Source organism: Aspergillus multicolor (genome assembly GCF_047715735.1).
Source record: "Aspergillus multicolor strain CBS 133.54 unplaced genomic scaffold BDW74scaffold_3, whole genome shotgun sequence".
NCBI lineage: Eukaryota > Fungi > Ascomycota > Eurotiomycetes > Eurotiales > Aspergillaceae > Aspergillus > Aspergillus multicolor.
Window position 1 is genome coordinate 2279569 of NW_027395954.1, and position 25504 is coordinate 2305072.

At 53.9% G+C, this 25504-nt stretch overlaps 10 protein-coding genes across 10 annotated transcripts; 6 read left to right on the top strand and 4 right to left on the bottom strand.

Moving 5' to 3' along the window:
• Positions 1 to 81: 81 nt before the first annotated feature.
• On the bottom strand, positions 82 to 1932 carry BDW74DRAFT_174785 (FAD-binding oxidoreductase; the record flags this gene model as incomplete). Its single annotated transcript, XM_073728126.1, has 4 exons — positions 82 to 139; positions 197 to 270; positions 323 to 1600; positions 1657 to 1932. 4 exons carry the CDS (start codon positions 1930 to 1932, stop codon positions 82 to 84), a joined length of 1686 nt encoding a protein of 561 aa, XP_073588308.1.
• Positions 1933 to 2445: 513 nt separating this feature from the next.
• BDW74DRAFT_174786 (uncharacterized protein) lies at positions 2446 to 4338 on the top strand (the record flags this gene model as incomplete). Its single annotated transcript, XM_073728127.1, has 7 exons — positions 2446 to 2579; positions 2628 to 2826; positions 2897 to 3206; positions 3260 to 3692; positions 3752 to 3904; positions 3972 to 4037; positions 4092 to 4338. 7 exons carry the CDS (start codon positions 2446 to 2448, stop codon positions 4336 to 4338), a joined length of 1542 nt encoding a protein of 513 aa, XP_073588309.1.
• Positions 4339 to 4463: 125 nt separating this feature from the next.
• On the bottom strand, positions 4464 to 8763 carry BDW74DRAFT_187635 (uncharacterized protein; the record flags this gene model as incomplete). The annotated part of the gene is made up of 5 exons (XM_073731529.1): positions 4464 to 5377; positions 5457 to 6557; positions 6624 to 8424; positions 8455 to 8568; positions 8725 to 8763. The coding sequence occupies 5 exons, from the start codon at positions 8761 to 8763 to the stop codon at positions 4464 to 4466; spliced, it is 3969 nt and encodes a 1322-aa protein (XP_073588310.1).
• A 994-nt stretch (positions 8764 to 9757) lies between these two features.
• On the top strand, positions 9758 to 13608 carry BDW74DRAFT_174788 (uncharacterized protein; the record flags this gene model as incomplete). The annotated part of the gene is made up of 2 exons (XM_073728128.1): positions 9758 to 10387; positions 10420 to 13608. The coding sequence occupies 2 exons, from the start codon at positions 9758 to 9760 to the stop codon at positions 13606 to 13608; spliced, it is 3819 nt and encodes a 1272-aa protein (XP_073588311.1).
• A 233-nt stretch (positions 13609 to 13841) lies between these two features.
• BDW74DRAFT_146826 (uncharacterized protein) lies at positions 13842 to 15159 on the top strand. Its single transcript, XM_073723423.1, has 2 exons — positions 13842 to 14686; positions 14738 to 15159. The coding sequence occupies exons 1-2, from the start codon at positions 13982 to 13984 to the stop codon at positions 14981 to 14983; spliced, it is 951 nt and encodes a 316-aa protein (XP_073588312.1). The 5' UTR covers positions 13842 to 13981; the 3' UTR covers positions 14984 to 15159.
• A 431-nt stretch (positions 15160 to 15590) lies between these two features.
• BDW74DRAFT_146828 (uncharacterized protein) lies at positions 15591 to 16345 on the bottom strand. The gene is made up of 2 exons (XM_073723424.1): positions 16021 to 16345; positions 15591 to 15958 (listed from the first exon to the last, which is right to left on the bottom strand). Exons 1-2 carry the CDS (start codon positions 16168 to 16170, stop codon positions 15689 to 15691), a joined length of 420 nt encoding a protein of 139 aa, XP_073588313.1. The 5' UTR covers positions 16171 to 16345; the 3' UTR covers positions 15591 to 15688.
• A 1-nt stretch (position 16346) lies between these two features.
• On the top strand, positions 16347 to 16866 carry BDW74DRAFT_146829 (uncharacterized protein). The gene has a single exon (XM_073723425.1). It carries the CDS (start codon positions 16539 to 16541, stop codon positions 16827 to 16829), a length of 291 nt encoding a protein of 96 aa, XP_073588314.1. The 5' UTR covers positions 16347 to 16538; the 3' UTR covers positions 16830 to 16866.
• Positions 16867 to 17328: 462 nt separating this feature from the next.
• BDW74DRAFT_146830 (uncharacterized protein) lies at positions 17329 to 19589 on the top strand. The gene has a single exon (XM_073723426.1). The coding sequence runs from the start codon at positions 17948 to 17950 to the stop codon at positions 19490 to 19492; it is 1545 nt and encodes a 514-aa protein (XP_073588315.1). The 5' UTR covers positions 17329 to 17947; the 3' UTR covers positions 19493 to 19589.
• Positions 19590 to 19971: 382 nt separating this feature from the next.
• Positions 19972 to 24003, top strand: pmcC (putative calcium transporting ATPase (Pmc1)). The gene is made up of 7 exons (XM_073723427.1): positions 19972 to 20730; positions 20810 to 21243; positions 21316 to 21464; positions 21538 to 22449; positions 22522 to 22922; positions 22986 to 23125; positions 23182 to 24003. Exons 1-7 carry the CDS (start codon positions 20062 to 20064, stop codon positions 23858 to 23860), a joined length of 3384 nt encoding a protein of 1127 aa, XP_073588316.1. The 5' UTR covers positions 19972 to 20061; the 3' UTR covers positions 23861 to 24003.
• A 60-nt stretch (positions 24004 to 24063) lies between these two features.
• BDW74DRAFT_174793 (uncharacterized protein) lies at positions 24064 to 25131 on the bottom strand (the record flags this gene model as incomplete). The annotated part of the gene is made up of 1 exon (XM_073728129.1): positions 24064 to 25131. The coding sequence occupies one exon, from the start codon at positions 25129 to 25131 to the stop codon at positions 24064 to 24066; it is 1068 nt and encodes a 355-aa protein (XP_073588317.1).
• Between the last annotated feature and the right edge of the window lie 373 nt (positions 25132 to 25504).

Below are 25504 nucleotides of genomic sequence, written 5' to 3' on the forward strand. Positions count from 1 at the left end.
TCGGGGCCGCTCTTTCATCTGCATCCCCCGTTCACCCCATCCGCAACCGATTCTCGTCAATTGTCTCACTCTTTAACCTTATCACTCCCCGGGCCTTCCTCCTGGCAGGTCAAACACCTTGCCTGGGTTCATAATCCATCTAGAGACGTCATTAGTCACTAGTCTCAGACCATTATTCCTGCCTTGGGCCCCTTACTTCGGATCCAGTGCCTGCTTGATCGCTTTCATGACATTCACCGTCTCCGTCCCGACTTCGGCTAATAATCCCTCCTTGCTGCCTGTCAGTCATCGATAGAAAGTCCAACAGCGTAACGGAACGTACCATTTTGCCAATTCCGATGGCATGTTCGCCAGTGACAGTCCCCTCCATCTCGAGAGCTCGGTCCATCATCCGGTGTGCAACCTCCTCCACGGCGTGCTGCATCGCCGGGTCCCCGGAGTGGTACATGATCGCCTCGTGGAAGTTGCCATCCCCCACGTGGCCAACCACGCTGGAGAAGACCCCTAACCGTTCTGCATCTTGCTTCGACAATTCAACAATCTCTGCAAGCCGGGATATCGGGACAGCAACATCTGTGGACCATATGGCATGCCCCTCGGGCTTGATCGATATCATCGTCCACAGCGCCTCTTTTCGTGCTGCCCAGATCCTTGTCTCTTCTTCCTTGTCTGTCGCAAACACGTATCGCAAAGGATGGGATGATTGGACGAGTCCTTTCACCCGGCCAACATCGGCGTCTATTGCCTCTTTCGACGGACCCGCGAATTTGAGGAAGAGGGCCGGCGTCTCATCCCAGTTCATGGCTCGGACCTCTGCACTCCCATGTTGATTGACGACTCGCATCTGAACATCGTCCATCAGCTCCATTGCAGCAAGCTGAATGCCCGACCGAATAATTTTCGATGCCGCCGATGCAGCCTGTTTGATCGTGGGGAAAAATACAACCGCGACACTCGTCTCATTTGGGATCACGGCCAGCTTTAGGGTTATTTCGGTCACTATTCCCAATGTTCCCTCTGCGCCAACAAAGAGGGACGTCAAGTTGTATCCAGCCGACGTCTTCCTTGGCCTTCGCCGCGTCTTGATGACCCGACCGTCGGCGAGAACAACAGTAACATTGACCACCCACTCCTTCATCGTCCCGTATCGGAAGGCGTTTGTTCCACTGCAGTTTGTCGAGACCATCCCCCCTATAGTTGCCGTTGGCGAAGGGTCAAGCGGTAAAAAGAGGTTCTCGTGCTTGATCTCGTTGTTCAGATCCACCCAGTTTACACCAGGCTGGACGACGACGTCCATGTCTTCTGGATGGAAGGCGACAATTTCATCCATTTGCGCCACATTAATGACTATCCCGCTGTAGGGCGAGGATGCGTTCCCTTCAACGGAGGAGCCTGCGCCGTAAGGGATAATTGGAACATTGTACTTGTAGCATATCGCAGCTGCTTTGGCCACCTCCTCTGTACTCTTCGGATATACGACTGCAACAGCACGCCCAGAGGAGTTACTTGTCGACCAATCCGAGTGCCCATGGGCTTCAATGTCGTCCTGGTCGAAGCTTACCAATTGGTCACCTAGTACTTGGCTGATTTCCAGGGCGGCCTAGTTACCCTTCTCGTCAGAGCTTAAAACCGAGGACTATTGGAATGACGTCTCACCTTGACCATTACCTCTCTGTCGGCATATAGAACGGTCGGCAGGGTTGAGGGTACATTTGCAGATGATGGCTTGGGGCTTGTTTGGAAGTAAATCCCCATACCAAACGACAGAATAGCCACACTGCTCAACAAGCTCGGAGACTTCAATCGAGTCGGGTTCGATCTGCTCTTTCCAGACAGTGTCCTCGCAGGGACCCCAGTTCGTATCTTAGGTAAAGCTCGAACTCGGAAGAGGCGTGCTCTGCAGAAACCGAAGAACAGTGAATCATACGCCATGGTGAGTGTTGAATATGCGACAAAACCAGGTGAGTGCCCTGCGATGGCGTACCGATGGCAGCTTCCAAGTTGGTCGCTCTTGCGATAACGAATGTCCAGGGTGAGGAACAATCCCCTGTGTGCCCTCTATCAATCTGCTTATCGTTGGGGACACTCCTAATCCACGGATACGGAGCGGATGTGCGTTGGGCATCCGGCGGATGCTTATCATTCTCCAAGAGCCTGGCCTTGATCCCCGAATCCCCACACCCTGGCCCCTATCTATTCATTGTATCCGGGACTTGTGTGGAGTGAAAATTTCTCCGGCGAAGCCAGGCCCTGGCAACTCGCAAACATACATCTGCTGTGGTAAAGTCTTATCACCACCTGTGCTACGTGCCACTAGCGCGTGGCGGAGATAGCAAACAGTTGGAGGGCACCTGGGGAGGGCACCTGGTCCCCATATTTACGACCAGTCTTCCCGCCCGTGAAACCCAATCCCCATCCTAGAATATCATCCAATATCCCCTTACCATGGCCCTCGAACTCCAAAGCCAGGGCAAGCCGTCACCGGCTCCATTCATCGACGATGACCAGACACGTGGAGAGGTTGAGGCCATCATCCTGCCGGATTGGTCTGAGCACGAGGAGCGCAAGCTCGTCCGGCTGTATGTTCTCTGTCTCTGTCTTCTGGAAACCATATTAACTGTTTCTAGAATGGACTGCGTGCTCCTGCCCGTTCTTATCGCTGCCAACTTCATGGTCGAAATCGACCGCGGCAATCTCTCCAACAGCCTCACCTCGACTATAACTCAGGACTTGAACATCTCCACCAACCAGGTCAATGTCGCGTCTCAGATATTCCTAGTTGGGGTCATTATCTTCGAGCTTCCGTCAAACATCCTCATGCAAATCGTACGTTTCTACCACCGACGTCTCATTGAAATCCACTCGTCGATTCATTCAATGACTCTCCTTCCATTAGTTTTCTCCGCACCTCTGGCTGTCTGCGCAGATTTTTATATGGGGGACCATTGCAACATTTCAAGCTTTCATTGGAACGTACGGAAGCCTTCTTGCAACGAGGTTCCTCCTTGGCCTCTTCGAAGCCGGGTTCGAGCCGGGCGGCATGTACTTGCTCACCATGTGGTACAAGCGAGACGAATATGCGCTTCGCATAGGGTACTACTACATGGGAAAGCTCTTAGCCAGCGCATTGGCGGGACTGCTCGCTGCAGGAATTCTCAATCTTACTGGGCTCGCTGGCTGGGGTGGGTGGAGGTGGCTTTGGTTGAGTACTTACCTCCGCCCATTGGATTGGAAGAGTCAATCCCTAACATGTTCGCAGTCGAAGGTCTCATGACCATCTTCGTCGCCTTCATCTTTTTCCTACTCCTTCCTCGCAACGTCCGTAACCCAACTCCCGTCGTCGGTTTGAACCGATGGAGTTACTTTTCCGAGCGGCAGCGGCATATACTTCTGGCGCGACTGGGCTTGGGGCTTGATCAATCAACCACCGGCACGGAAGACGAGGGTGCAGCTCCCGCGGGTCCTCGACGAGGGAAGGTCTCATTGAAGGAGCTGATGGAAACTTTCAAGAACGTTCGCTTATGTTTCCATATCGTCATCACGATGCTCTCTGCTTGCGCTTTGCACGGCTTGACGCTCTACACGCCAACCATGATCAAGTCGTTCCAGTTCAGCACCATCACCTCAAACGCCCTCACGTCGGTCGCGTATTTCGCAGCTATTTTCATGTGTGGGACTCTCACTTGGCTAAGGTATGCCTCCATATATGCACCCCCTCGTGCTGCTAGATCGGGCTGCTGACAGGCAATAGTGACCGAACCCAGCAAAGAGGCCTCGTCACACTCGTATCCGTTTCCTGGTCTCTGATCACCTGGGGCTGTCTTATGACGGTGGCCAGCTTGTCCAACAAATGGCACAAATATGTCATCTTAATTCTCTCCAACTTGTGCGGTGTGACCACGCAGTGAGTCCCTCCATTCACAACAATCCTTCTCTCGATCCCTTCTACAGGTGCTAAATTCAAACTGCAGTGTCCTCAACACCTCCTGGCTACTGAGCCACACCAAGTCCGATCAGGAGCGAGGAATCTCCAGCGCGTAAGTTTGTCCTCCACAGAAGTGTTTTGATGACTTGCTAACGATGAATGGTAGTGTGATGACAATCGCGGTGAACCTAGGCGGTCTGTCCGGTGGCCAGATCTACCGAGAGGAATATGCACCTACATATCATCATAGTATTCAGACTATGACACTTGTTGGGGCAGCTGCTTGGATTGTTACGGTTGCGCTGATTATGCTATACTACTTTACTGATCGGTGCAATAGCGCCCAGGGGCCAGGGGTAGAAAGGGGATTTTGGACACCATCCATCCAAGGGAGGCTTCGTCCTAGATGTTAGATGGTGTACATAGTATTCCTGCTTTACCCAACAGTCATCGGAGTAGGTGCTGCACTCGTACGGCTGCGAATTGTTGACATCCTTCTCCAATATCGGGTACATACCATACAGCCGTGTTCACACACTTAATCCTCGTCCCCAAGGTTCCAGCTCCAAACCGGACCAACACAATACGTCAGCCCTTGCTGCAACAGTCCCGTGCAGTCCTCCGTTGAGCTCCCCACCAAGCTAGGGTTGACTTCCCGGAACAGATCCGCTGTAATCCCAGTCTGCGTACAGATCTCCACACACGTCTCGTTCGCCTCAGTCACAGTGTACCACCTACCACACCCCCGCGTCGTCCCCTCCGCAACAGTCACATTCGCCGGCGGCTGCTTGACGGTGGTCGCATACCCCGTACTCGCCCCGGGGGCAACAACAACCCCGGGGACCGGGTTAGACGCATTATAGAACCCGCCCTGCGGCGACAAACACAGCGTGCGGCCGCGCATCCAAGCCGTTGAGACCAGGTTATCACAGAACCAGTTAATCCAGGGATTATACGCGCGCAGGTTATCTATTCCAATCTCATTGTCCAGCTCAATCGACAGACAGCTATCCTCGTCCTGCAGGATATACAGCCTGTCGCAGGTCATGGGGATGCACAGCTCGCGGTTGGGCTGCAGGTCCGTGCAGTTGTAGATCTTGTCGGCGTTGGCGCTTTGCAGCGCGCCCGAGGACACGGAGTAGTGCAGTGCGATGCTGTCGCAGGTTTCGCCTGCTTGGGTCTTGTGCGTTACCTCTGTGAAGCAAGAGACGGGGTCTTCTTCTACGGGGATGTATTGCGGGTCTTTGATGGAGGTTGAGCCGGATTCCACGGGGCATTCGCTGTAGATGTATTCTAGGCGTGCTTGGAGGTACGAGGATTCTTGGGCGGCGTGGTAGATTGAGTACGGCGAGGACTGCATTGTGCGGTGGAGGTTGATGTAGCAGGGGGAGCAGAGCTCGTCTTTGGGCATTTCTTCGTAGGTCTCTGTGGGTGTGAAGGTGTCGATTACGTCTGGGCTTCTTGTTAGTTGCTTGTTCGGTGAGGAGGGAGGTTCGGTGACGAGGTGTCAATAAGGAAAAGGTGACCGTACCGTTGCAGTATTCCCCTGTATCCGGGTCCTTAAGGCACGTCTCGTTATATCCTGTCCAGATTGTGCCCCCCGCGCGCTCGGGGAAGGTTGTGCCAGCCGCAACGGTGAAGTTCTGGCCCTGGCAGGCAGCAACGACTCCGTTGTAGTAGCTCTGCAGGGAACGGCCGCATCCGGCATCGCAAACCTCGTCCGTGAGATTCCTGGTCTCGAGGGACGTGCGCATCTCAGGCTGCTGCCACGCGCGCAGCTTGCTGTGGCAGTTGATAGTCTGCGTTAATGCGGTCTGGCACGTCTCGGTTAGATCCTCGATCTTGGAATTCCCCGGCGAGTAGATGCGGAATCCGTGGAAATGTCTCTCGCCCACGGTGGTGTTGGAGGAGTCCCGCACCCAGGCTAGAATGGACGATAGGAAGCCGTTGCGGTTGTCAGCTGCGCCTGTGATCATTTCACCTACCGGCGAGACCATTTCGACGATCGCCTTTGTGCAGAGATTGTAAATCCACACGTCGCTAGTCTCTTCGATGTAGAAAGCTCGTTCCTGGCAGTTGCTGGTTTCCAGGCACTCCTGGCTGTAGTCGGAGTACCAACTGTATAGCCCAGCGCCCAGGATATACACGGTCTTTGAGTCAATAATGCGCACGCCCCAAGAGATCGCGCAGGTCGTGGACTCCGCTGGACAATCATCAAAGGTAGGGTCGTCCTTGAACAGGCCCGTGGAGAACGGACGTGGCGCTTTGGGCACCGGTTGATAGTAAGGCGACTCCGTCTGGATCATGCCGAGGACTACGTCTTTGGCGCCGGATAATTGGTACTGATAGAATACGCAGTGCTCTGATGCGGTCCCGTAGAGCCAGGTCGGACCTTGACTCTCGATAAGAACCCCACGTGCAACATAAATGTCGATTTGGTCTTGGGTGATTTTGTCCAGATCGTGGTCTGCCACCCAGACCCACACGTTCTCGAGGTACGCAGAACTCTGAGGGGTGAGATGCAATAGCAAGGATGCAGCTTTGCAGGAAGGGTTTACGGACCCTGAGGAACGTGGGCAGTCCTCAGACTGCAAGTTGGAGCCGATTGCGCCGCCGACGCGAAAGTGGGAGTCTAATACATACATGTCAGTAAATCGGATGGAAATACAGCGTCAATGGGTAGGAAAGAATGGCATACCCCATAGCCCAGCTGAACCCTGAGTAGATTCGTGCACATTCCACTCCATCAAGACCGCACCCGCCGTTTTTCCAGACACAGTGAAAAGCATGTCTTGAATCTCGACCACGCCGGTGTCGCCAGGTTCTCCAACTTTAACCACGGCTCTTGGTTCAAGTTCGTTCTCAAATTTAGCGCCAGCTCCCATGATCTGCGACCATGCTTGACCTATAATCCGACTGCCTAGAGGGACCTTGAGGGTATCCTTCACGACGTATACGCCAAATGGAAAGTAGACAATGGACGAGAGGTTGGCGGCTGTATCTAGGATCACATTCAGGATTGGCCCGTCGTCCGTGACACCGTCACCCTTGGCTCCAAGGGCTTTGACGTCCATGATCTTAGAGGCAGCAACATCATAATACTTTGGCCGACGGCGGGTGAAAAAGTTGGGATTAGCATATCCAGTCTCAGCGAGCAAGGAAGCAGTGCGATTCATCGAGGGGATAGTCTGGCCGTTGGCAAAGCGACTTGAGCCCGATTCCGTCGACAGCATACCGAACCCCCAATTGTCCAGGAACACCTCGTCGCCGCCGGCGACCAGAGTTTTGGAAAGCACGTCGTCAACAATGGCGTCTTTGACATTGAAAAATCCCGTGTTCTGCACCAGTAGTGCGGTTGAATTCTCCGCGTAGAGCGAGGTGACTATACCAGACGGGGTGTTTGCAATTAGGGCATCTGTCAGTATCAGAGAGCCCACGGGTTGTCCATCGCTCATGGGCCCGCCAGCGCCACCAACAATAACGATACCCATGTTGCACGACTCAATGACGATGTCCTGCATCGTCCAGGCCCAGTCCCAGTGGATCTGGAGGGCTGTGTTGCAGTTGACGAAGACCAGGTGACTCGTCGTGAACTGTTGGTTCCCAAAGTAGGCGCCAAAGTTACCACCGACGAAAGTGAGGTCACTCAGAAACCCACCGCTGCCATTCTCCATGTAGATGCCCTGCTGCGTGGTGTCTGACAGGGCATAGAACTCGATGTTCTCAAGCGATGTTCCCTGGGCGACCTGCCAGTGGATTGCGCAGACGTACGCATTGGGATCGGTGAGTCGGATGTCGATTTTGAAGTTCTTGATACTCCGCAGGAAGTTGTTCTGGTTGATATACCATTCTTCGTTGTCACTTACGTAGACGTCAGAAGTGATGACCCCTAACCCGACGAAGCTGGAGGCGGCCAGGATTGTCGGCACGGTGATTGGATCGCCGAGGAATTGTGTGTTGTAATACTGGATAATCGAGCTGCTGACCAGGTACGTCCCTGGAGGGAAGTATACGACAGCTGGGTAGATGGTGCTGGAACCACAGTTGGCTCCGCATCGGCCACCATCCGAGATCGCCTTGTTGATCGCAGCAATATCGTCGGTGACACCGTCGCCCTTTGCTCCGTAGTCCATGACGTTACGCCAGACCCAGTATCCCCTTGGTGCGAAAGGACTCTGACCGCGTTGTTCGATGGCCGTCATCCAGTATGTATCCGTCGCTCTTTTGGCTTTGGTTTCTGTTGTGCTCTTGTTGCTAGAGGAAACGCCTCTATCTTCCCAGCTGTCCACATAGCCTGTCAATCCATCGGGGTGCTTCAGCTTCTGTGGAGGGGAGTTGGTGTCGTTCGTACGCAGGGAGTACTTGCGCCGAAAATCTGCGGCGACTTGTTCGTGGTCTCCCTCCGGGGTTGCTGGCGGTGCAGACTCTGCGACGATCCGTGCTGCCATCCGCAAGCCATCTGGAATCGAATAGGCAGAGCTCTTAGCCGTTTCAGACCTCTTGGCGACATTATGTGAGGCACTGTTGACGTCCAAAGGAGGAGCTTCTTGCGGCATGGGCGCATCGGGGTCCTTGAACTCATGTTTGTTGAAATGGATATTTTCGAATCGTTGCTTGTTTACCACGGAGAGTGCGTCGAGGGCCTTTTGGACGGCCTCCTTGGCCTCGGTTATTCCGGAAGCTTCGGGCGTGGGAACAGATGATGGGATGTGAGAGGAGGATATGGAAGTGCCACGAGCGTGGTGGAAATGCTGATGGCCATGATGCCCGTGGGAAGCGGCAGGCGAAGTCAATAGAACCCAGCACAAAGCTGCGGCAAGACCTCGCAACACCAGCATTTTGCCTCTCTGACAGTGGTACTTGGTGAAGCGAAGTTGAAAATGATGCGGGTGGAAGCGCAATCTGCAGAGGTTTCGAGCCACTGCATCCTTGCCAGAAACAGCGACGGTAATACCCGACACATATCTACCACGTCTTCTCTTGGTGTGTTTGAGGTAGCATCGACTACTGGCCCTAGAGGACTGGTGCTTTGCGCTAGCAGATATCGAGATGAACAGTTGCTGTCGCCAAGGACCAAATGGCTCATTCGTGCTTGGCAGCATGACCCAATCGGATGCTGTCTGGGGTGTTCGCGCACTTGCCTGTGGAGCCGCAGCCTCACGGTACCTCCCCTTGCCATGTCCATCTCCCGCCCGGGCGCGAGGGGGCTCAAGCAATCAACACCCGCGTGGGCGGAGAGCATCACAATGCCCATCTGGACAAAGCACTGTTTTATTTTCAACCGCCCCAGGCCATTGTTGGCTCCGGCAAAGCCTGAATATGAGGCATTTTTACTAATTCCACAATGCCCTTGTGATGCTGGCCTGAGGGTCCTTAGCGAACGGGCTAGCGCCGCCGGGGTCGCCCTAGGGTGCGAGCCCGGGCGCTAAGCTGGGCCCGGGCCCGCCAAAAGCTTTCTTTCTTGCGGTCAAGACCGACTCTTTGCTCTTGGCAGGGGTATAGACCGCTTAAAGCTGTCTTCATGGTCACTCCGATGCAACAGAGGCGTATTTGGCTCCGGCATTCCTTCTCAAAGCAGACAATGTTGCGGTTCGCCCCGACAGCTGGCCTAGCTGCCTGTATAAGCGAGGACGCCTTGAAGGTGAGACAATTTCTATGGTACTATGTGACGGGCATTGCGGGGACCAGGTACTACCGTAGGTACTCCATACAGTACCGAGACTGACTTGTGCCTCCTCCCTTTCCCCCTGGTGTGGTTCATCTCACAATCATTCAAACAATTCTCCCGTCCTCAACGCTCGCTCATGCGGACTTTATGATATTGCCTCCATGATGCTTGCCCGGACACTCCTTGTCTTGGGTTTGATGACGGCGTTGCCCGTCTATGCCCAAGACTGTAGCGCTGCCAACCCATGCGCAACGGGATGTTGCTCCAAGTCGGGCTACTGCGGGATCGGGGACGAATACTGCGGTGCGGGCTGCGTTGTGAATTGCGACTTCCAGGCGGAGTGCGATGCGAACCGTCCTTGTGCCAATGACGCTTGCTGCTCTAAAGCAGGCTTCTGCGGCCTTGGGCCTGACTGTGAGTACGACGACATGCCACCATCGGCTGCAATGCTAACACCGGATCTCATGTGCACAGACTGCTCCCCCGAAAGCTGTGTCTCCGGCTGCGATAACAGGGCGTACTGCGATCCCGGTGGCTACGAGGGATACGCCGAGCACTCGAAATGCCCACTGAACGTGTGCTGCAGCAAATACGGGTATTGCGGGATAACAGAAGAGTTTTGCGGCGACAAGAAGGTCAAGAGACCCTCGGCCGACTACAATGGGTATACGCCCCTGAACACGATTGTCGGCTATTATGAAGGGTGGTCGAGGGATAGGAAATGCCACACGTTCTTCCCCGAGCAGATTCCCCTCGGCATCTACACAGTTGAGTTGGACCAGATCTATTACACTGTTGGTTTCTTGCCTAACGGACCGTGCTCTAGCACCTGAACTATGCCTTCGCAACGATCGATCCCGAGTCATTCGAGGTCAAGCTGGCCTCGTCCACGGAAGCGGATCTTGTCCGTCGCCTGGCTGGTCTTAAGGCCCAGGATCCAGATCTGAAGGTGTTTGTCGCGATTGGTGGGTGGGCATACAACGACCCTGGCCCGACACGAACGACGTTCAGTGATCTTGCCGCGTCTCAGGATGCACAGAAGAAGTTTTTCAAATCGCTGATTTCCTTCCTCTCCACGTACAACCTTGACGGCGTTGACATTGACTGGGAATACCCTGGTCCAGATGATATCGTCGAGCGGGGTGGTCGAGAGGAGGATTTCAAAAATTTTCCTGTCTTTATGCAACGTCTCAAGCAAGCCCTGAAAGGTGCTGGCGGGCGCGACGGCATCACGATTACTCTGCCAGCGTCCTACTGGTTCCTGCAGTATTTTGACATTGTCAAGCTAGAAAAATATGTTGACTTCTTCAACATGATGACTTATGATCTGCATGGCGCGTGGGATCGTGGAAACAAATGGCTCGGCCCATACCTCAATGCCCATACGAATCTAACGGAGATTCAGGACGCCATGGACCTTCTTTGGCGGAACAAAATCTCTAGCAAGAAAGTCATCCTAGGTACTGGGTTCTATGGGCGTGCCTTTACCGCTACGTCGGAGTCGTGCATGGAGCCAGGATGCACGTATGAGTCCGCGGCCAACAAGGGACCTTGCAGTAATGAGAATGGCATATTGTTAAACAGCGAGATTGTCGATATCATTGAAGAAAAAGGGCTGAAACCCAAGCTCTACAAGGAAGCTGGAGTCAAGGTCGTACACTGGGATAATCAGTGGGTTGCGTACGACGATGAAGAAACACTGGAGCTCAAAGCCCAGTTTGCCCTGGGGCAGGCTCTAGGCGGCGTTATGGTGTGGGCTGTCAGCCACGACACCCCCAACCGTCGCTTTTCCAATTCCTTTTACACGCGAACAATCAACCGCCATGGGATGACATCCAAGACCTTCACCAACACCAGCGAGTATGTCGAAGTCAAGAAGACTGTCGACCAGTGCAAATGGACCAACTGCGGCCAGACGTGTCCGAGCGGCTGGCTTCCTGCCATGCGATATGATAAGAACGCCAAACCGCTCGATTTGATGTTGGATAGCACTGGGTGCGACGGGTCATTACACACGCTTTGCTGTCCCGAGGACTCGATGCCGACCTGCGGGTGGTATATCCATACCAACAGCTTCTGCAACTACCAGTGCCCCGATGGCATGGTGGAGGTTGGCAGTACGCAGGGCGGGTGCCACAGCGGTTATCAGGCGGCCTGCTGCAGCTTGAAGTGGAATGGCGACGTGCGACACAGTATGGACGTGTGGGGACAGTGCTTGTGGGCAGGCGCAACTCCAAACTGCGCGGGTATCTGCCCGGCTCAGCACAAGTCCCCCCAACTGGAGTCGACCTCGGGAAGTGGCGCGGTCAAGTGCTCTGACAGCACCGCGCGGAAGTACTGTTGCCAGGAGCAAGAAGGCAACCAGTGGGGGGAAGGCGACTGGAACTGGTTGGACCCGGACAAGTTCCATCAGGATCGAAATGACCCCGATGAATGTGTGACGGATTGCTCGTGGGGTCAATATCGATTGGCGATGCAGCAGTCGGGCCCCTGCAAGGACAAGCCTGGGGCCATGTCATTCTGCGCCGATAACCTCCATTACGATACCCAGTGGAAGGAGCGACAAAACATCACTGATATCAGGGATGGACTTCGTCACTTCTTCGAGAGCCCGACCTGCCCTAACACCTCGGGTGTCCTTGCCAAACGTGCTACACCAGACTCCAAGGCCTTGGATGTGACTGATTTTGTCCTCACGTATATCCTCAAGGAGATGTATCACAACAGCGATACCCTTGTCAACTACATCCGGTACTGGAACGAAGCCATCGAGGATTTCTACCCGAATCTCGTATTCCCCGGTCTCAGAGAGAAACTGGCCGAGACCTACGAGAACATATTTGCCTTTGACCTCCAACAATTCGTGGACACCTTCCTCTGCTATCTCAAAAGTTTCAATGATTTCTTCAGCTCGACGCCCGCGCTCACCTGCGGCATCTCCGATCCGTGTGATAGCGAGGACAGCGACTGCGAGAGCGACGAGTGGGATGACCCCTGTCTCTCCGAGACCGGCTCTCTGGATAAGCGTGCCGCTCGAAGATCCTACTGTGTGACATACCCCAACCCCAACGGGCAAGGCGGAGATTTGGAGACAACGGTGCGCTCCGGCACCTACGACACCTCCGGCGAGCTTCCCTCCAATAGTACCGTCCGCGACCGCGCGGTGGTGTACCGCAACTTCGCGGACTGCGCCGACAGCGAGCTCATGATGGTCAGAATCGCTAACGGGAACATCTTCAACGGCCGCCGCGTGCACAACGAACATGAAACAGAGTTGAACACCGAGTCTCGCTTCCTGTCGGACATTGCCCACGGCCGACTGGACGACAACACCCCCAATGCCTACACCCCTATTCCTGCCGCGTTTCTGGCCGCCGCCTGGCTGAACGGGCAGGTCATCAATACCACTACGTACGGTCTGCCAGTCGGGTACCGAGCAAACGACCGCACAAACCTACAGTTGTGGATCCCATCTGTCCGGATCTACGAGGCCTACGGCAGCAGGCGCAACACAGCCAACTTCTTCCTCCTCGACGCGTACCTGAACTTCCTCAAGAACCGCTGCTGGATGTGGCGGCGCTGGAACCGCGGCCCATTGGCGGATAGCTCAATGCAACGGTACATCGACGATGTGGCCGACCCAGACCAGGCGCTCTGGCGCCTGCGCAGCGTGATCTCCGTGTACCGGTATCTGAACGCGGAAGAGGTCCGGCGTGGGCTGAGGGCTCAGTATCGCGAGATTGGGAACGAGCGCTGGACCGTCAATCGCGCGTGGAACGACCTGTACCCAGCGCAGGCGTTTGATATTCGTCCGTACTGGCCGAGGTGGTACCAAAACCATATCCAGGGAATGATCCGGACCTCGACGGCCTTCATGAATCGATGGCTGGATGCGATGGAGGCGCAATGGAGCGGCAGGACTGGGCGATTGGCTGATCGCGTCAACGAGGATATTGCCCGGCTGAAGAGGCAGGTGAATAACGGGGCTATCAATATTCGTATAGATGATTTTTAGAGGGATAGTTGTTCGACGGTGGATTTGAAGTCGATATATATATTTTCCTGTAGACCATGGATAGCTTAATTCTTATTATATATAGTTGCAGTTCGGGTGGCCCCTGAGGCTGCCAGTGACCACTTCCTCGCGCATTTCAGGAAACAAAGCCCATGTCAAGATTGGAAGCATTTAGTACCGCAATGACTCCAACCAATACCGTCAATGATCCATAGACCTCTCACCGAGGGACCCTGTCGCCGAGCAGCCCCTGGATCATGTGACAGCGCTAGTGCCTGTCCTCCTGAAGTTACTCCTTAAGCTGTCTTAACCCAAGCATCTCCGTCACCCCGCTACCGTACACCTAAATCCAATCCATCCTCTCATCCCCGCCATGGCTACCAGCTCCAAAAAGCAACCGAGTCCCGACCGCGAGCTCCTCCGTCTCCGAAACGACCACACCTGGGAAAACGGTCGGCGCTACCACGGCTACAAAGACGAGTTCCCGTTCCCGGACGACACCGTGACAACAGCCGGGCTCGTGTGGCCCGGTCTAGCGGATGACAAGCCCTTCGTCGCGCCACTTCCCCTCCCACTCAAGAAAAATACAAAGGTCCTGGACGTTGCAGCGCGCGGCGGCGACTGGCTGTATTCGCTTCTGGACAGCGACGACGGCCTCTATGCAAAGGCACGCGTTACGGGGCTGGAGCCCGCGTATATGGTGAACGACGGGAGTCCGGCGTGGCTTTTGCACCGCCACCTTGAAGGTCCCTGGCCGTTTACTCCCAAGGAAGCCTTCCATTTGATACACGGCGAGGCGCTGGGTGGTTTGCTGGCTGATTGGGAGGGTTTCTTCGCGAATGTGTATGCGCATTTACTACCTGGTGGGTGGGTGGAGATACGCGAGCATGACCTGCGCTTTTATCCGCGGCAAGGTAAAGAGAAAGAGATGGAGGGGAAGTGGGATGCGCTTAAGAAATGGTCTGACCTTATGGACGAGGCGGCCGAGAGGTTCGGCAAGAAAATCAATATGGGTGGCATGCAGAAAGAATTCATGGAGAAGGTTGGCCTGGTGGAGGTTCAGGAGCGGGTTTTCAAGGTGTGAATGCTTGTACCATGTTATCTGTTTTGCTGATATAACTGGTATCAGGTGCCTACGAGGGTGTGGAAGGATGATCCCTTGTCAGCGAATGGCAGGTGGAACAACGCTCATTTGAAGGACCAGTTGGAGGGATACTCGCTGCGCCTGTTTACGAAGACGCTGGGCTGGTCGAAGGAGGACACGGATGATTTGTTGAAGCGTGTCCGCCATGAACTTGACCAGGAGGATCTGGAGCTTTACTCGTTGTTTTACCTGGTGATTGGGAGGAAGCCTACAGGTGCCCCGAGGAAGTAGCCTTGAACATATTACGTACTGCTCGTTTCATTGATTGGCAGGTCTGATTGAGGCAACATGGGGTTGTGTCTATTGAAACTCATAGGCAGGGTATGCACCAGTCGCTGATGGGTTTACTATGATCACTGTTTAGCTTGTTGTTTCCAGAGCTAGTAAATCGAGACCTATATGGTAGACGCCTATTTCCAATCTATAGACCGTCTGAAGCACATCTATCCCAAGTCCCTCATTCCTCATTTGTCGAACACGATCTTCGTTAGTTGTTGGAGGTCTTTTTGAACCTCAGCATCTCAGATTTGCCCTTGATTTACAATATTAAGGACCCTTTTGGTGATCAATCTCGACGGCTCCCCGACGCTGTACAAGAAGTTTAACCAAGTCTATATCTCCCTCGTGTTCAATCCACAACTCTAACAATAAGCCAGAACACCGTCATACTCTATTACTTTTCTAAGAACGCGACAAGGTTAAGGGCACACCGCGCGTATAGATCTCAACATTCAGTATAGGAAATGGGAGACAAGTCGTGATGAGATCAGGATGCTTCCTACAGCTCAGGCAGCCTTGTTTGTGGCGGTAATTAGTAAATTTATGTGTTGAAGACATACAATGCAGACCTTTATTACCCTCCCTGCCATTTCCTTTTAAGATCCTTTTCCCATTCCCCGGCCTGTCTGACAGTGTCAGAAGCCGCCCGCAAGACATTCAGGCCGATGGCCTCTGGTGTACACCACGTCCGGTCTTCTTTCCCAATACCAGATAGTAAGAATAGTACAACTGCAACCCTCCCTGGTTAAGTTCCTGCCAAACGCGATCCAAGAAGCTATCCGTCTCTTCCCTTGACCAACCGAGTGTTTTGGTAAACAAGCGAAACGAGTATTTCTCCAGCTGCCCACTTCCGTTCTGGAGCCAATGCTCCGATGGCGCACTAACAAAAGGCTGACCCTTCCAATCTGCCTGTTCCCAGAGACAGATCTAGACGAAGTATACACGGTCAGCACGCCCAGTACCAAAGAAAGGACAGTCGAAACACCCACTTTAGACACTGTCTCCTGCACTTCCACCAGCCCAGCGCCCTCCATCAACGCCTTCTGGTGCCGTCCCATATTAATCCTCCTCCCAAAGCGCTCCGCTGCATTCTCCATCAACTCCTGCCACTCCCGTATAGCCTCCCACCTCCCCTCCATTTCCTTCTCCTTCCCCTCCACAACCTTGAAGCACAAATCAAACTCGCGCACCTCAATCCACCCGCCAGGCGACAAGTTCTCAAAGACCTGTCCATACAGCCCCTCCCAATCCCCCACAAGCCCACACAGCCCCTCCGCCCGAATTAAATAAAACGCCTCCCGCCCCCCACCAAACGGCCACTTCTTATCAAGATCCTGATGCACAAGCCACCCGGGATTGCCCCCCATATAATGCGGATTCTCCATCCAAGCCGGCTCGATCCCCGCAACGATTGCCTTCTTGTGCACCCCATCATGGTCATAACCCAGCCAGTGAAGCCAGTCTCCGCTTCCGGCGGCGAGTTCCAGGATTCGTGTTCCTTTCCTCAATGGCAACCGCAAGGGCGCGAGGATGGGTGTTGTTAGGACCTGTGGGTGGTCGCAGGGGACCAGAGTGGAGCGTCGGTCGAGGTCCGTTGGGAAAGGGTACTCGGACTTATGTCCGTGGTACTTCCGCCCGTTTTCCCACGTGTGGTCGTTTTTGCGGACGAGCCAGGAGAGGTCTGAGGTTGGGTTTGGGTTTGGGGGTTTGCGCGCGTGGTTCTGCATTGTGGGATCAGGTGTGGTGGCTTGGTTCTGGTTTTAATTTTGGCTGGGTGCGTGTCTTGTGGGCGGACTAAGGATGGTAGAGATAATTCATTTGATGCTCTGCAAGCTATCTAGATGAGGGGATTTTTCGGAACAGAACATTGTTTATATGTACTCTCTCCCTATGCTAAGGGAGCTGTTAGGGTTCCTTGGCGCTGTAGGTTCCTACCGCGGAGGATTCTTGGCGTCTGCCTGGTGTGCTTCCAGGCTTCTGTGGGGTACCTGGTACCTGGTACCTGGGGAGGTACGAGGGATCCTTGGACGCGCTGTATCCGATTGTGAGCGGCCTCGTTTGGATACATAGATCTACTACGGGTTACTGTCATGTTGGGTTTGGCGGCTGAGACACTTAAGGGAAAGCTGTGAGACTGCTCCGTATACGCCAGAAACGGTAGACGGAGAAAATATATATTTATGGCCTCGGATACTTACTGCACCTCTACAGTTTCTAAATCGTCACATCAAGTTCATGGGACCACATCCACCTATCCGCCATCTAGTAACTCAAAAGCTCGAACTATCGTATACTTTTAACAGCATGCCCCAACCCTTGTAAGAGCATACTTATAGGAAGCTGGTATTATGTAATGCCGGTCGCCCTGTCGGTCAATGTCCGTCCGGACATCCCCGCACTTTCCCCGCATCTTACACTCCGACTTCTTTCCTCTATTCTTCTGCCCTACTCCATACATGCTGATACCAGCTGCTAGAGAACACGAAAAATATTACCATGAGTCCCAACGGATCAAGCCTCTACTTTCTACCATCCCCAAGAGCTAATTCCAACGCCAACGTGACGCGCAAACGGAGAAGCACAACATGCGACCACTGCAAATAAGTTCCCCCCGCTTCCATTCCGCGATAAGGAACCTTGTAGGCTAACGTGTCCGTACGAAAAAACATATAAAGTGCGAATCGACTAGAGGAGCTAGCTGCAAGCAATGCCAGAAGGACGAGGTGCCATGTATACAGAGCAAGAAGGCCATTCGGTTCAGCGATGCCTCGGGAAAGATCGCGAAAGGGGCGATTCCGGCCCTGCTGCCCAAGACGAGAGTACCGAGTGAGCCTATGATTTGAGGTCTTGATATGGCCAGACCTGACTGGTATAGGGAAATTGATCTACGTAGACGAGACGGCGGAGTTAACGGCCATGTACCAGCAAGATGAGGAGGATATGCAACCGCCGCCAGGTGACAGGGCTGTAGAGAAATCGTTTAGCGCGTCAACAGCGCCTGAAACCACGGAAATCGATGCAGGAACTGTTCCACCAGCTTTTACCACTGAGGCACCAAGTCTGTCGGTCGCAAGAGGCCGTTTACCCTCGGAACGATCCGTACTGCACGGTCTAGTCAAGCCCCCGCCGACGATGCCACACTCGCCAAACAGCAACCTCGAGTTCGGCCTATTAGGGTACTTCATCGACCATCTAAGTATGTGGCTTGACCTCTGTGATCCGGAAAGACACTTCCAACTGGTGGTTCCGCACCGGGCCAGAAGCTGCCCGCCACTCATGAACGCGATCCTCGCAGCGTCAGCAAGGCATCTCACCAGGGTGCCCAAATACAAGACGCCCTCTGGAATGGTAGAATATAAAGGAAGATTTCTTCAAGATTTGACGGATCAGACGGCACTGCATTACCACAACAGATGTATCCACGACCTGCTTGAGCTAGGCGCAAACTCTGAGCACACCAGGAATGAAGACTTGCTAGCGGCTGCGATCATCCTGCGCTTTTACGAGGAAGTCGACTACCCTCTGCAGGAAGAAAATAGAGACAACGAGCTGTTCCTGAGGGTGATTAACATGTTCATCGAGGCGCAAATCCCGAACGTCCCACTTGATCCCCACCGCAGGGTGTCCGTGGCGACTGGAAGCACATCCAGCAACGAAATCGACAGGTACCTCACACCGAACGAGGCCTACAGCTCGCCATCAGCCGTCTCGGCGAGTATCGCGCCCCTCGAATCCCGCTGGTACATCTCAACTCTCCGACAAGCCTCGTTCTGGGTCGCCTTCCGACAAGAAGTCTATTCCGCATTCCTCAAACAACGTCCCTTCAACATGCCCCTCTCCCGCTGCGAGATCTTCCGCTCATTCACAGCTGGTGAAGACGCCCTCTGGACAGCTCGATTGGTAATCTTCTGCGCAGATGTGCTGGAATTCTGCTACGGGAACACTGCACATGCACCCGCACAAGCACCCACAAAAGAGCGATGGACGGAGCTCAACGCCCTCTCGCAGAAATGGATCGAGCACCTCCCATCCAGCTTCGAACCAATCTACATCCGAGAACAAAACCGGGCAAAGGGCGAAGTCTTCCCCGAGATCTGCTACCTAAGCAACATCCACGTCGCGGGCGTGCAGCACATCGAGCTCGCGCGGATTTTACTTGCTGTATACAACCCAAATATTCCAAGATTAGGTCTGGGATATCGTGATAGTATGCGGGCACTAAATGAAGAACTTCGGGCTTCCCTCCTGAGGCTCTGTGGGATTGCTGCGTATAACCGGCAGAATCCACCGTCGTTGACAACAGCGTTGTTGGGGATCGTGGTTTGCGGGGAACATATTGAGGAGAGAACTGAGCAGCGTGCACTTCTGGAGTTGCTGGATGAGTTGGAGTTTCATCATGGGTGGCCGGTTGCGAGCTATAGGGGGGGATTGAAAGGGGCGTGGGGATTGGAAGGGCTATAGAATATCAAGCAGATCTTGAGCCCAACGCCAGTTGATGATCGAATCCAGGCGGACCTGATTTTGCGAACGGCCTAGAAGATGTTCGCAGCGCTAGGTGATGGCTTGATGATGGTCTGGTCCCGCCGAGGCCCCGAACCCTGGGACAGACATGCCGAGCGAGGCAGTGCAGACGCAACAACCACCCACGTCACTCCATCCCTCCGTCGGTTAGCTCCAGGGTATGACAGCTTCTGACAGCTTCCAACGAGCTGACAATCGATGGTCCGTCGCTCTCTTGGCAACCTTAACACAATGCGTCGATCGGGAGATGCGGTCATGTCCAGAGCAAGGCTTTAAGCCTCGTCCATGGATTATCGGGTGATTTTGCCTGGGAATTGGACTCAGCCACGCTGGGCACCTTGGGAGGCAGGATGAGGGCCGTTTATAATTGTGTGAGTGTCTGCTGTTGGATTGATGGGGTGATCTACGTGAGATGATCCCTCTCACGGCGAATACATGCAATATAATATCACCTGGATCGCAGTATCAATGTGATAACCCAAATAGCCAATACACCAAGAAGACTGACAATGTCTCTCGAAATCGATGAAAAAGAGTTTGCCCAGACAGAAGTCTGGGCAGAGGCTCTCGCACCAGACCCCCAATATGTAAAGGACTTTCGCGTGGTCGACAACAAGTTCGCCTTCTCACCAGGCCAGCTCAACAAACTTTTCAATCCGAAGTCACTCGCTGCATTTCACGCACTAGGTGGATTGCACGGGTTAGAGGTTGGTCTGCAAACGGACCTAGAGCACGGCCTCTCAACCAGCGAAACCACCCTGCCAAAATGCATTTCCATCGACGAGGCGCGGCAGGCTACATGTACATCAAAAGCAAGGTCTAGCAAACACAAAACCACGAGCACATCACAATCCCTGAGCAACCCTCAACCCACACTGTCAATCTCCCAGACATTCGCCGACCGTACTCGCATCTTCGGCACAAACGCCCTCCCCCCAGCCCCAACAAAGCCCTTCACCCGCCTGCTGTGGGACGCCTACAACGACAAGATCATCATCCTGCTGACCATCGCCGCCGTCGTCTCACTCGCACTAGGTATATACGAAGCGGCGTCAGGACAGTCCCAGGTCGACTGGATCGAAGGGGTCGCCGTGTGCGTCGCGATCGTGATCGTTGTCTCAGTTACGGCGGGGAATGACTGGCAGAAGCAGAGGCAGTTTGGGAAGTTGAATAAGCGCGTATGTCTTTCTGCCCTAATTTCTCGAACACAGTGAAAGCAAAAGAAGTGGAGGGAGAGCTAACTGTTTGGCCGAGTAGAAACTTGACCGCACCGTGCGCGCCATCCGCGACAGCAAAACGTGCCTCGTACATATCACCCAGCTCACAGTCGGCGACATCGTGCACCTTGAACCTGGCGACTCCGTACCCGCCGACGGCGTGCTCGTCACAAGCCACGATATCAAATGCGACGAGTCGACGGCGACGGGGGAGTCAGATCAGGTTGAGAAGGTGAGTGGATACGACGCCTGGGAACGGCTTCAGCAGGATGAATTGGATGAGGCAGATGCAGACCCGTTCGTCATCTCAGGGAGCAAAGTCCTTGAGGGACTGGGCACGTACCTTGTTACTAGTGTCGGCCCGCATTCGACATACGGACGCATTATGGTAAGTCTGGGGACTGAGACGGATCCGACGCCGTTGCAGGTGAAGCTTGCGCGGTTGGCGAGTTGGATCGGGTGGTTTGGGTTGGGGTATGTCTGCCTTTCTTACTATAATTCAAGCAGAGTGAGGGTTCAGTTGGTCGTGCTGACGATCGGGTTTAGATCAGCCCTACTGCTCTTCTTCGTCCTCTTCTTCCGGTTCATCGCGCAGTTATCCGGTATCTATGAGAATGATACGCCTGCCGTCAAGGGCCAGCATTTCATGGATATCTTGATCGTTGCTGTGACGGTTATTGTAGTCGCAATTCCTGGTATGTCCTGGCACTCAGTGATCTGTTTTCTACCAAAAATGTTTTATGAAACCACGGTATCTAACGGACGTAGAGGGCCTCCCCCTGGCCGTAACCCTTGCCCTCTCATTCGCAACAGCCCGCATGCTCAAGGAGAACAATCTTGTCCGCCTATTACGCGCCTGCGAGACAATGGGCAACGCGACGGTCATCTGCTCCGACAAGACAGGGACCCTGACGCAGAACAAGATGTCTGTTGTTGCGGGCTTTCTTGGTCCTGGCGACTCATTTGGAAGCCTCCCATCTGATACTAGTCCATCTGACGTGTGCGGGCCAGCGGGGAGGACGAGAATGTCCGATACGCTTGAACGGTACCCAATCGCATTCAAGGAGCTCCTCGTGAACAGTCTGACCCTAAACACGACAGCCTTCGAAGGGAAAGATGTAGGTGATGGACAAGGGCAAGGCAGGGTTTTCGAAGGAAACAAGACGGAGATCGCACTGTTGGAGCTTCTTTCGGACCAGAAGCTACTTCATATGGACTTGGCTCAGATTCAGGCTGCTAACCACATCGAACATGTCTACCCGTTCGATTCCTCGCGGAAGGCGATGGCCGTTGTGTACCGCGTACCGGGAACAACTACCCATCGGCTTCTTGTTAAGGGTGCACCGGAGCTCTTATTGGCAGCTGCTGCTCAGACCGTGCAACAGAAATCGAATGAGACGGGTGTTTTCGAAGCCCAGATCTCTGATGATGACCGCGAGCGTATATCGGGTATGATAGATTCGTATGCCCGAGCATCACTTCGAACAATAGGAATCGCCTATAGAGACCTTTCCGCATGGCGCCCGAAGACCAACACGAAGACACTCCCTAGCTTCGGTGAGGTACTCGAGGATATCACCTGGATTGGGGCATTCGGGATCCACGATCCCTTGAGGCCGGAGGTGGCGGAGGCCATTCGGACGTGTCATTCGGCAGGGGTACAGGTTAAAATGGTTACAGGTGTGTACTCCATATACCCTAGGACTCTACTCACTCTGCAGAGTCTGAGCGAATAGTGAATAACATAAGCAGGCGACAACATCCACACGGCCCTCTCCATCGCCGAATCGTGCGGCATCAAAACAGACGACGGGATAGCGATGGAGGGTCCCGAGCTGAGAAAACTAACCAACGAGGAACTCGACTCAGTCCTTCCAAGACTACAAGTCCTAGCGCGGTCCTCGCCATCCGACAAGGAGCTGCTGGTACGGCATCTTAAGCGGCTAGGCGAGATTGTCGCTGTTACAGGTGACGGGACGAACGACGGACCCGCGCTTAAGGCCGCGGACGTTGGGTTCTCCATGGGCCAGAGCGGCACAGAGGTAGCGAGGGAAGCAAGCTCGATAATTCTGCTTGACGATAATTTCCGCTCTATTGTTACGGCCATGGCCTGGGGGAGGGCGGTTAATGATGCGGTTGCGAAGTTCTTACAGGTAGGACGCCCACCTCAAACCTTTCAGGTCCTTGATACGTGCATGTGCTGATAGCCGTCGCAGTTCCAAATAACCGTCAACATCACAGCCGTAGTCCTGACGGTGGTGACAGCCATCTCCAACAGCCGCAACGAGAGCGTCTTCCGCGCGGTGCAGCTGCTCTGGCTGAACCTGATTATGGACACGTTTGCTGCGTTAGCACTGTATGCCACCCACCCAAAACCATCCCAGCCAGGTATAGTCTAACAAGAATGTGTAGGGCAACCGACCCTCCCACCCCCGAAATCCTAACGCGCCCTCCAACCCCGCGACACGCGCCCCTCTTCACATCCACAATGTGGAAGATGATACTCGGCCAATCAATCTACAAGCTCGCCCTGTGTTTCGCACTGTACTACGCCGGGCACTCCATGCTGAATCTCTCCCCCGATTCTGAGCACGAAACACTGCAACTACACACCATTATCTTCAATACGTTCGTGTGGATGCAGATTTTCAATGAGTTGAACTGCCGGCGTCTCGACAACAAGTTCAATATCTTTGAGGGGATACTTAAGAACCCGTGGTTCTTTGTGATTAATGTGCTTATGGTGGGTGGGCAGATATTGATTATCTTTGTGGGAGGCCAGGCGTTTGGGGTTACGAGACTTAATGCTGGGCAGTGGGGGGTTTGTTTGGGCTTTGCGGTTGTTTGTGTGCCTTGGGCGGCGGTGCTGAAGTTTGTTCCTGATAGGTATGTTGCGTGCTTGGTTGAGGGGGTTGGGAGGGTGTTTGGGTTGGTGTGGAGGCCGTTTGGGAGGGGTTGTAGTAACATGCTGTGGGGGTTGAGGAGGTGTATACATTGGCGCCGTATGTCTCGATTGAACACGCGGAATGGGAAGGAGAGGGTGAGTGATGAGGAGACACTTCGGGATGGGAATGATCATAGGGGAAATTAAGCCTAGTTATACCTAGGATACCTACCATGCCTTCGAGACTGCACGGGTGCCCCAATGCCTTAATTACTATCGAGTGAGATTCTTTTCTATTACCCTGGGCGGGCTAACACGAGGGAAATAATGTCCCATATACCATACCATGCCTCAATCTGTTCCAGTACAGTGTAATTGTTAGAGAGAGAGAGAAAAAAAAATACCCATACCTAAGCGACCCCCCTAACCTCCCTCAAAAACGCCATCTGCGCCCCCAAGGCACCCTCATCACCACCCCCAACCGGCCTTTTATACCCCCTGCCCCTGAGAAATCCCCAAACACGGGTACTGAGCACCTCCGCTGCCCCAACCGCAAAGACAACGAGGACCATAACCAGCGGTCCCAGAATCGCCAAGACCGTAAACCCATACGATGCATTCTGGAACGCTTGATTTGACGCTAAAACCTCCGTAGCAAGTCCAACCTGCATCGCTGTCAACACGAGCGCGATGTAGATCGTTGCTGCGGAGATTGGGGCAACGTTCTCGTGGAAGAGCTCCGTTGTCGTCTTGTGTTGCCCCAGGTATCCGCGGAGAATGGCGCCATAGCGGAGGGCGTAGATTTTGTTTAGACGGGAGAGGCGGAGGGCTCCGAATGTGTAGCGCGGGTTCATATTTGAGGAGTTGATGCAGCCGCTTTGGAGGGATTGCTGCGCTAAACTGCGCCAGGACTCCCAGGTCAGATCTGGAGGGAGGAGGGCGTGGTCCTGTGCGATGCGAAAGTCGCTTTCGAAGCGGATTAGGGTTAGGTAGGAGAATAGGAAGCCAAGGGCATCCTTGTAGAGAGATTCGTGTGGGCACTCTGCTTCTACCCCGCGTCCTTCTGTCGCACACTGGTGGCTGCACACGAGATACGCAGACCAGAATCGCGAGTCAAGCAGATACCGTGGAAATGGCTTCAGGTGGATATGCGTCCTATCGACCCAGACCATATGCGTTCCGCCATTTTCATCCAGCGTGATCTTGTGGGAGAGGGATATAATTGTGCTTAGGGGCTGCGGAGGAGATAGGGATTTTGCGAACCAGAGGTACTCCTGTACCCTAGTCAGTCGATCGACGGACAGGTCGAGTTGGATGAATGTTGTGATGCTGTCAGCCGGCGACCAGAGGTTGATGGCTCCGGATGATGAGATGAGCGCATCCCCGTAGCAGGCTGGTAGAAGGGAGGCCAAACTGTTTTCATCTGTTGTGCTGGTAAATGGTTCTTCCTTAAAGGGTAAGGTCATACAGTCGTTCATTCTGGGATGGATTGGCTCATTGATGATAACTCCAAAAACATCGGACGTGACTAGATGACGCTACATCACGAAAGATCTGCATGAGGGGTAAGATGCCGAGCATGCAAGGTCTCACGGGCCTCCTGCAGCTGGCTATCTTATTACACTAGGTAGATGGGTATCCCTGGTTATTCCCAAGATACTCGATCCGTCCCATGGTGAAGTGATAATTTATTCTCTACCTACCTAGGTAGCAGAGGGGAGTCAAATCAAAACCCTAACCTTTGGTTAAGGTACAACCCGTATGGTTATACCTCCGTAGACTATAAGCTGTGTACCATGTCCTATCTAGGTACCTATAGGTAAGTGAAAAGAAAGGAAAATGATAGCGGGA